The sequence below is a fragment of the Oratosquilla oratoria genome, unplaced genomic scaffold (genome assembly GCF_046742065.1).
Source record: "Oratosquilla oratoria isolate Oo_2021 unplaced genomic scaffold, ASM4674206v1 SCAFFOLD107, whole genome shotgun sequence".
Taxonomy (NCBI): domain Eukaryota; kingdom Metazoa; phylum Arthropoda; class Malacostraca; order Stomatopoda; family Squillidae; genus Oratosquilla; species Oratosquilla oratoria.
In genome coordinates this window covers 251,268-262,500 of record NW_027467464.1, presented here as the reverse complement: position 1 = coordinate 262,500, position 11,233 = coordinate 251,268, and the positions used below count along the sequence as shown (strand labels likewise).

General features: G+C 36.1%; 1 protein-coding gene across 3 annotated transcripts in view; it reads left to right on the top strand.

The window, feature by feature from the left end:
- Positions 1-11,233, top strand: part of LOC143022512 (uncharacterized) — a 236,228-nt gene that overhangs the window by 57,688 nt on the left and 167,307 nt on the right. Inside the window, exon 2 of one of the 3 annotated variants that reach the window (XM_076180756.1) lies at positions 7,963-9,386. The exons of the other annotated variants lie outside the window; for them this stretch is intronic. Within the exon in view, the coding sequence (XP_076036871.1) occupies positions 7,966-8,952 (987 nt within the window). The 5' untranslated portion in view covers positions 7,963-7,965 and the 3' untranslated portion in view covers positions 8,953-9,386. Of the gene's footprint in view, positions 1-7,962; positions 9,387-11,233 lie in introns of those variants that run through there. 3 annotated transcript variants of the gene reach the window in all.

The window sequence follows — 11,233 nt, the reverse complement described above, 5'->3', positions numbered from 1 at the left end:
TAAGGGAGAGAGACTGGAGGAAGTGGATAGTTTTAGATACTTGAGTACGAATGTAGCAGGAAATGAAGGAATGGGGGTGGAGGTAGAATGTAGATTGAGAGACGCGAGTAAATACCTTGGGTGATTAAAAATTATGATGAGAAATAGACATTTGGGAATGGATGCTAGGAGGAGATTATATGAAGGAGTGATTGTGCCAACAGCACTGTATGGGGCAGAAATATGGAGCATAAAGGAGAAAGACAAAAGTTTTAATGTGTTTGAGATGAAATACCCAAGAAGTATGATAGGGGCTATTAGGCTGGATAGATTGAGAAATGTGGAGATGAGGAGGAGAACAGGGGTGGGATCTGTTTTCCCTAAAAATTCATAGACTCAAATGTGATTTGATACAGGTCTTTAAGATTCTGAAGGGGATTGACAACATCAAAAGTGACAAAATTTTTATACTAAAAGAGAATCCGACAAAATGTAATGGTCTCAAACTGTCAGGAAATAGATTTAATTTGGAAATGAGTAGAAACAACTTCGCCAACCGTGTAGTTAATGAGTGGAATAAACTTCCTGCAGAGGCAGTGTAATATAGTTCAGTTCGAAGCTTTAAGATTCATTTAGATAAACATCTAAGGAAGTTGCTGTAATGCCTACCATTTATTTGATATTATTTATTTATTTATTTATTTATTTATTTGTTATTATTTGTCTGTTTGTTTATTATTTGCTTGATTTTCATTTATTATTATTTATCTGTCAATTTATTATTATTTACTACTTACCTGTTTGTTTATTGTTTAACTATACCTATGCATTTATTTATCTTATTTATTATTATTAATATTATTATAATTTCTATTTTATTATTTTATTTATTTATCATTATTATACTAATTTCCGCATCCGACCTAGTTATGGACCAAAAGATCTCCTCTCGGCATGGTCCGCCTTAGTAATCCTTTGTAATTCTTTGATAGGGAGCTGGGAGATAGGTTTGATGAAAGACTATTGGGATGGTTTGGACACATGGAAAGAATGAGTGAAGAAAGATAAGTAAAAGAGGTGTGGAAGACAGAGGTGGAAGGAGTAAACATGAGGGGACGACCTAGGATAAGATGGATAGATGGGGTAAAAGGAGCATTAGGAAAGAGTGGAGTGTCTGATGAGGAAGGACGAAAGAGGACAGAAGATAGGGGTGAATGGAGAATGGTTGTGTATGGATGATGCTGTGATGCATGAGGGGGAGTGGGTGGGGGATGGGTGGGTAAGGGAGTATGTATGAGAAATAAATTGACGCAGCCCAAAGGGATTTCTTCCCGTCTTCTCCTTTTCTGCTTGAGGGGACGGAGAGGGAGGTGGGTCGACAATTTAATGAAGCGGCCTTGCTGTGGATGTGCTGTGTCTTGCAACACCACCTCTGACCCAGGGCAGCAGACAAGATGCAGGGATGACCCGTCATCCAGGAGGTGCCAAGATAAGAGGGAGGGAAGAAGGTAGACGGGAGTGGAGTATGTAGGGGATGGAATGGAGCTTCAGCTTACAGATTTGGAGGCAAAATTAAGCAAAAAACCTGTAGATCAGATGTGGGAAATATTTCAAAATACGCTCACTAAGATGATTTATACTTACATTCCTTTTAAGGACAGACGTCCCCCAAATCAGGCTCACCCAAAGTGGCTCGACAAAGAAACTGGAAAAAATATTGATAAAAAGAGACAGGCTTATAAGAAATTTAAGTGTTCGGGTACATCTAATGACTATAAAAGTTATGTATCAATGCAGAGAGATATCAAAAGACAATAAAAAAGCGACAATAAATCCAAAGAGAATCCTATAGAATTGTATAGTTACATTAGAGATAAAAAGGTTGCTAGGAATCACATTGGTCCACTATTATCTGCTGACGGTCAACTTGAATATTCAAATAAAGGAATGTGTAATATTTTAAACAATTATCTTAGCTCTGTATTCGTAAACAAAACACCTCAAAGTGAACTCCAAACTGAAACCTGTAAACTTACTACGGTAAATATAACAAAGGTGTATAAAAGGTGTATAGAGAAGCGAAAATATAATAAAACCCCAGGGCCTGACGGTTGACATCCAGGAATCTTAAAAGGGGAGGCTCCACAATAAAATAGGCACAATATTTTCATTTTTTTTTTTTTTTTTTTTTACGTGATTTATGCACCTTAAAGTAATATGAAACTATTGCGGTAGAATTTTTTTGCCAAAGCAGACATATACGACGGTTTAAAGGGCACAATGGCGTATCCCTTTAAATAGCGTATGGGGATTTAACACTTCCGTAGTAGGAATAAACGTTTCATTTTTTCTTGCTTTGACGTCCATTCCTTCAAGTCGAGTGCCGTTTACTGGTCTACAAGGCTGTTAGACGTACGATTGTATGATGAGTTGCTTATTGGCTTATTTATGAAGCATATATCAGTTACCCTAATTGTGTGAATAAGTGAAGTGCTTTACTTTTTCCCTCCCAACATATTCGTTCATATTCTCTCGCGCAAAGTTGTTACAAAGAAATTATATCAAAATGGATAGATTAAAAAACAAAAAGCTTACTGCAAAGCAGAAAATAAAGAAAATGATTGAGGTACGTAGAAAAAAGAAATTAGAAAAAATGGACATCGTGAGGCAACACGAACCGGAGGAGACCTCACTCCCGTCATCTGGTGAACTGATAAATCGTGACTCTTTCGACACTTTCTCGTAGTAAATTTAAACTTGAAAACATTCCTGTTGCTGATGTGCAACAGGGGAATGACAGAAAATATGTCATCATTGACAAAGACAACCTAATACAGTGGGTTCAAGAAATTGCTCGCTGTGAGTGTGGGAGGAAGATGCTTGTGAAAGAAGATAAGCAGATAGGGATGACAAGCTATTTTGAGGCGAAGTGTAATGTTTGTATAACAACATTTAAAATGTGTACCTCAGAGAACGTTCCAAAAATTTCTCTAGGTAAAGCCAAGCGAAGACGCTATGATGTGCACGTAAAACTAGTGCAATCAAGTTTGCAGGCATCATGTGGATACGCTGGGATACTTGAATTAGGTACGTGTTTAAATATGTCGGTCTTATCCAGTGCGTCTTATTATTTGATTGCAAAGGAAATCGAAGAGCGTACCGTTATTCAACTTGAAAGGGTAATGGAAAAAACACGCGAAGCACTGCATGCAAGATTAGAAGGGGAGGGAGATAAAAATGAAGTGAAAAGTATTCGTGTGTCTTGTGATGGGAGCTGGTCGAAGAGAGGATTTACTTCACTTTATGGATTTGTATCAGTTATTGAGATGAAGACTGGCTGGGTTGTGGATTTTGAAGTTTTGTGTAAGTGGTGCAAAATTTGTGAAATGCATGGTGAGAAGGAGGCCCCTCATCATGAGTGCTCAAAAAACTTTGATGGTACTTCTCCTGCTATAGAAATGGAGGGGTGGAGGAGGTTGTGGAATCGTTCTGAGGAAAAGTGCAAGTTCAGATATGAAGAAGTAGTGTCGGATGGTGACTCGAAAGGAATAAGTGCCGTGCAAAAATTAGGGAAGTATGATGTGAAAAAGATTGAGTGCGAAAACCACGTTTCTAAACGTATTGGAAAGGCTCTCCTAGATGCAAAGAATGTTGGTAAACTAGGGGGTAAGAAGGAGGGCTCCCTAACAAAAGACAAAGTTATAAGGCTTGCACACTATTTTGGTAAAAGCATAAAGGAAGGAACAACAGTGGAGGGCATGAAAAGAAGTATTTATGCAACACTCAGACACTGTCAGAGCACTGATAAGAAGCCGCAACACAATACGTGCCCAGATGGAAGAGATTCCTGGTGTTTTTATAAGAGAGCCGTCGCAAGGAACCAGAAAATCCCACCTCACAAAAAGAATATGAAAACTTACCTGAGAGAGGATGTAGTTGCGAAGATTCTACCCATTTACCAGAGAATTGCAACATCAGAACTATTAGAGAAGTGCAAGGGGGACACTCAAAACTCAAATGAATCTCTCCACAGTGTTATATGGAACGAACTTCCAAAAACTAAATTCTTCTCCTTACAAAGAATGATGTATGGTGTCTACAGGAGTGTCATCACATTTAACCATGGGGCCACTGCACTTGCGACGGCAATGGAAGACTCTTCCTTGAAAGCTCGTCAACAGATAGACAGGAAGAGACTAAGAAGTTCAATAAGATCATCAGAGAAGAAGGAAGAGGAAAAGGAGAAGAAAATTAGAAAAATACGAGAGGAAGAAGAAAAGAGAGAAGCTGAAGGTGAAACATATGGCGCTGGAATAGCACCTGTGTAACCAGGTGTACGTGCACAAGGCACCTGTTTGGTAAGTAATTATTAATGTTTTTTTTTTTATTTTGGCTCATTCTATTCACTATGTGTTATACAATCATGTGTGTGAAAATAATACAAATTGTACGATAATTACCCAAGATACATGACATTGAAACTTTTAAATCCCTTTTTCTCAAAATGAGAAAAATACGCATTTAAAAATTCACCAAAAAAAGAGAAACATTTAGAACTTCTTGAAAATTCTCATAGTTATACAATTTGGGTGTGTGTACATCGTGTAGTTTTTCTTTTTTCTTTTATAAAGTGCAAAGTTAAGCCCCGGGAGCGTTTAATTGACGAAAAATACGGACGTCATAAAAAAAATATATATACACATATTTGTAACAGTAATTTCTTGCGACGTATGGAAAATTTTAACAAAACTAAAACCACAGGGTGTTCATATGTTATTTAAGTATTACCATGCAAAAGCTGGGGTCTCTGGAACAAATATTACGATTCTCATTTACTTATGAAGTCTTAACATCGGTATGACGTCATAACATTATGACGTCATAACACAACAAGTTTTTATTTTGGCAAAACATCAGCGTCTAGACTTTAAACAAAACCTGAAAGTTTGAACAAAAAATATTGAAAACTTTTTTTTTTATAAATATTTTAACTTTATTGTGGAGCCTCCCCGAATTATGACAAAAGAAACAATATAGATTTAATATATCTAGACTTTGCAAAAGCTTTTGATACCGTCCCACACGAAAGACTACTTACTAAATTAGCTTCACACGGAATAAGTGGTAGCCTATTAAGTTGGACGAGTAATTGGTTGAATGATCGAAAACAGAGAGTTGTTTTAAATGGAACGACTTCTAGATGGAAAAATGTTACAAGTGGAGTTCCTCAGGGTTCCGTTCTTGGACCACTTCTATTCATAGTATATATAAATGATATAGACCATGGACTAAAATCTACTGTTTCCAAATTTGCTGATGATATAAAACTGTGCGGAATGGCAAATGATCACTTAAACCAATTAGATATTCAAGAGAATTTAGATAAATTAAAGCAATGGTCTGAAAAGTGGCTAATGAAACTTAACACAAGTAAATGCAAGGTAATGCACATGAAAAAAACAGTATGTACGATTACAAGTTATTTGGAAATTCGTTAACAAAAGTGAATAGTGCAAAAGATCTCGGCGTAATTATCATTAACGATCTCAAATCATCCTCTGAGAAAGCAAATAAGATTCTAGGATTGATTGCGCGATCTTTTGACTTCAAAAGTCCATCACTCATTAACAAGCTATATAAATCGTTAGTTCGTCCACATTTGGAATATGCTGTTTCCGTATGGTCACCAAATCTCATTAAAGACATTGACAGAAAGGAAAAAGTACAACAGCGAGACACAAAACTGATTCCAAATATCAAAAATAAATCATACGAAAATCGACTAAAACTTATGAATCTGTTTTCCCTAAAAAATCGTAGACTCAGAGGTGACTTGATACAGGTCTTTAAGATTCTAAAGGGAATTGACCAGATCGAAAGTGCCAAAATTTTCACACTGAATGGAAATCAGACAAGTGGTCTCAAACTGTCCGGAAATAGATTCAATTTGGAAGTGGGTAGAAACAACTTCGCCAACCGTGTAGTTAATGAATGGAATAAACTTCCTGCAGAGCCAGTGCAATGTAGTTCAGTTCGAAGCTTTAAGAATCATTTAGATAAACACCTATGCAAGATGCTGTAATGATTATAATTTATTTTATATAATTTGTTTTTGTTTTGTTATCATTTGTCTGTTTGATTCTCATAATTATTAGTTATATGTTAATTTATCATTATTTACTATTTAGCTGTTTGTTTATTATTTAACTATACCTATGCATTTATTTATGTATTATATTTGTTATTGATATTATTATAGTTTTTATTTGTTAATTTATTATTATTTTGATTTTTTCGCATCCGACCTAGATATGGACCAAAAGGTCTCCTGTCGGTATGCTTTGCCTTTGTAATCCTTTGTTGTTTCTATGCCACTTTTTTTTGTTACCTCCTGTGTGAGGGGGAAAAAAGCCTTGGTATATGTATGCATATATATATATATATATATATATATATATATATATGTATGTATATATGAATACATACACACACACACACACACACACACACACACACACACACACACACACACACACACACACACACTGGGACCCATTCAGTGTTGTACAAATACTTTCCTGCGTTCGTATACTTACCAATTGTATTATCATAGTGGAGATGGGTTGAACGCAAAATTTCGTGTATGTGTAACTCGAGCATACAAATATATAAGAAAAGTTGCGCTCAACTTATATCTCTCTTGATGGAGCAATCCGTGACCGGACGTTTCGTCGCCGGACAATTCGTCGCCGGACAATTCGTCGACAGACATTTCGTGGAACAGGCTATTGGTCGCCGGACGATTCGTCGAATGGATGTTTCGTCGAATGGATGTTTTGTCAAACAGCCTTTTCGTCGAAAGAGTGTTAAACAGGCAACCAGGTATTTATGTAAATATTTGATAATAAATGATACTATTTGCCTAAAATACTTTAAAATATATAATGACTATATTCCCACATATTGAAGGACATTTTTCAACATTCTCAAAAAGATATTTATTAATTAGACATTCTACATCTATTCTTGAGGTAATTATTTCAAGATATGAATGATAATAAGGTGATAAATGATGATATCAGTACAATTTGATATGTTTGAAGCAACTGGATATCAGCTAATATTGTTCGTCGGAAGATCAAAGTAAGGCAAACTTATTTATTATTCTTTAATCTAAATATACAATACATACTAGAAATATTCCCACATCTGGAAGGACATTTTTCAACATTCTCAAAAAGATATTTATTAATTAGACATTCTACATCTATTCTTGAGGTAATTATTTCAAGATATGAATGATAATAAGGTGATAAATGATGATATCAGTACAATTTGATATATTTAAAGCAGCTGGATATCAGCTGCGTTGTCCATCCGCAGTTGACATTTGCTCACCCTTCTTTTTTTCTTCCCCCTTTTCTTGATTGTGAACTAATGTTCGTCGTCCAGCCATTTGCTCTATTCACACCTTTCCTAATCTCAGATATTTGGGCCAGCCTTATCCTCAACCTTTCCTAGTATTCAACCCCCCTCCTCCTCCTCCCCTACCTTCCTCCCTCCCCCCTTTCCCCGTTCCCCCTATTCCTCTTATTTAATCTCAATCATGTGTATCACAACTATATACCTGAAAAAGCTGTAAAAAGCGAAACGTCGTGCTCCTCTCACTGGTAACCACACCTTGTCATTAGTTTATAAATCTATCTAATATAAACTTTGAGATTATTAGTATATTAATGTAAATTTTTTGTAAACTTTTGAAACTATGTTGAAATATTTTAGTCAAATAGTATATGTGTTGGTACATTTGATATGGTTTATAATGTATGTATATCGTTTTTAGCTTCTTGATGATGCCGTGTTGTCGTATATATGTATATATGTATATATATATATACATATATATATATATATATATATATATATATGTATATATATACACATATAGTTTCTTTTTAATAAGATATATATTTTTTCTCACAGGCCATGGAGTTCACTGTTACTAAACGTGGTGGAAGGAAACTACTGTACAATGGGTATGCTTATACAGTTGACAAAATGAGGGATAGCATTACCTATTGGAAATGCGAAGAAATAGGGAGATGTGGAGGGCGACTTAAGACAGTGAATGATATACTACAAGGTACTCCACTGCCACATTCTCACCGACCAGATGCCAGTAGAACTGTGGTACTCAAGACAGTAGAGAAGATGAAGGAACGAGCCTATAATACTGAAGAAATTACGAGTACTATAATTCAGAACTGCATATCTGATTTTCCCTTGGAAGCCACTGGATCTCTTCCCAAAAAAGAAAGTCTTGGCAGAATGATTAGAAGACAAAGAAAATTCACAGATGGGAACAAAATAACAGACGAACTTAGGGTTTCGTTAAGAGGGGAGAGATTTGTTTTAGTCGAAGAGGAAGATATCGTTTTAATGGCAACTGACACTAATCTCGATTTATTAGCAAAAAGTATGCACTGGTTTTGCGACGGTACGTTCGATAGTGCTCCTGACAACCATCAACTCTATACCATCCATGCTCTCCTTGGGGAAAATCATACTGTTCCACTTGTGTACTGCATTACGAAATCTAAAACTCAAGAAACATATGATACGATATTTTCTAAACTTAAAGAAACGCGTGTTATGGAGCCTAATTCAATAACTGTTGATTTTGAAAAAGCTGCAATAAGTAGTATAGAGAAGAATTTTCCTAACTCTCATACATCTGGATGTTTTTTTCATTTCGGTCAATGCCTTTGGAGAAAAGTTCAGGCATGTGGCCTGCAAAATTGGTATAATGAGCCAAGGAATGCTTTCCTAATAAAAAAGCTTACAGCACTGGCGTTCGTTCCAAAGGAGGATGTCATAGGCGTATTTAATGAATTAATGGCTTCATTAGATGAGGAAACAGATGAAGTTCTAGGAGAATTTCTCGTCTACTTTGAGACTACAGTACTTGGTTAGGTGCTGTACAAAGAGGAAGGCGACGCCGCCCAAGTTTTGATATCTCCTTATGGAATGTAAGAGAAAAGACCTTGCTAGGAATACCACGCACAAATAATTCTGTTGAAGGTTGGCACCGCGCATTTCAACAAAGAATGTCAGTCGTCCATCCAAATTTATCTCGCCTTATGACCAAACTCAAAAAAGAGCAAAATGATTGGGAACTAACAATACAACAGGCTTCATGTGGTATTATGCCTAGAAACACTAAAAAGAAATACGCAATTGTTAATGAACGGTTGAAAAAACTCACGGATGACTATGCAAACAGAGATACACTAGAATACCTACAAGCCATTACACATAATTTGTAAGTTTATATCTATTTTTATAAAATGTATTTATATTTCAGTAGAACCAGTACTAATCCTCAAATAAAAATGTTTAATAATTTTTCTATTGCGTTTTATTTTGATATGTTAAAGTTCCTTTTAAAAAAATCTGAAGTAAAAGCTCTCTCTCTCTATATATATATATTTTATATATAGAGATATTATATGTATTATATATATATATATATATATATATATATATATATATATATAGATAGAAATTGCCTTTATGCAACAAAACAATCGTTCGCGACGAAACGACCGTTCGACAAAAAGGGTGTTCGACTAAATGTCCATTCGACGAATCGTCTGTTCGACGAAGTGTCCGTCGACGAAGTGTCCGTCGACGAAGTGTCCGTCGACGAATTGTCCGAGCACCGAGCAATCGGTTAAAAGTCACTACAACACTTGTCACGTGTTAGCCGGGTTCGAGTCCTTGGCCGTACCACATTTCAATTTCTGCATGTTGGCCTCCACGCATCTCCCGATGTTGATGCTTGGCTTCGAATTAAGGTGGATTGTGGTTGATAAAAATTTATCTCTTCACTGGGACCCATTCAGTGTTGTACAAATACTTTCCCGCGTTCGTATACTTACCAATTGTACTATCATAGTGGAGATGGGTGGATCGCAAAATCTCGTGTATGTGTATGTAACTCGAGCATATAAATATATAAGAAAAGTTGCGCTCAACTTATATCTCTCTTGATGGAGCAGTCGGTTAAAAGTCACTACAACACTTGTCACGTGCTAACCAGGCTCGAGTCTTTGGCCGTACCACATTTCAATTTCTGCATGTAGGCCTCCACGGATCTCCCGATGTTGATGGCTTAGAATTAAAGTACGTTGTGGTTGATAATATATATATTTACACGTCATTTCTGCACACTTCTTGATCTCGTCTCTCCACCTCCTGTCTGGTCTCCATCTTCCACGCTTCCTATCTCGCGGCGTCCACTCAGTAACACACTTGCTCCATCGCTCATCAGTCGTTCACACTAACTTACCTGCCCAATTCCATTTTCTCTCTTTTACTGCCTCCACAATATCTTTTACTCTAATCTGCTCTCTCACCGAACTTGCTCTGTTTTGGTCTCTCAGTATTATTCCCATCATTGATCTCTCCATTCTCCTCTGTGCAGTCCTTAGCTTTGTTTCCATTGCCTTTGTCAGCTTCCAAGTCTCACACCCGTAGATTATTGCTAGTAGAATGCACTGGTTTTCCTGCCAATTATAATGCGTCTTTTTATTTCATTATTATGATCTTTCGTCACCTTCACCATTTGGTTTGAATAATTTTATTCTTCAACTTCCTCAAGACTTTCACCATGAATTACAATCTCTTTATTTTGAACTTTCGTGTTGAACATTACATTGGTTTTACTCTTATTCAGTTTTAAACCTACTTTGGGACTTTCTTTGCTTAGATCGCTCAACATATCTTGCATATATATATGTATATATATATATATATATATATATATATATATATACATATACATATACATATATATATACATACATAAATATATATATGTATATATATACATATGCATATATATATATATATATATACATATACATATATATACATATATATACATATATATACATATATATACATATATATATATATATATATATATATATATATATATACATATATCACTTAGACAAAATGTTGTAGCTTACATACATATACCAAGGCTTTTTCCCCCTTTCAAGGGAGGTAGCCCAAAAGGGAAAGGCATAAAAACACTCCCACCCATTTCATCCCTAAATACACTCCACACCCCTCCCACCCTCCCTCTCATCTGAGCACCTCCTGGATGGCGGGTCATCCCTGCACCTTGCCCACCGCCCTGGGTCAGAAGCAGTGTCGCAAGACACAGCACATCCACAGCAAGGCC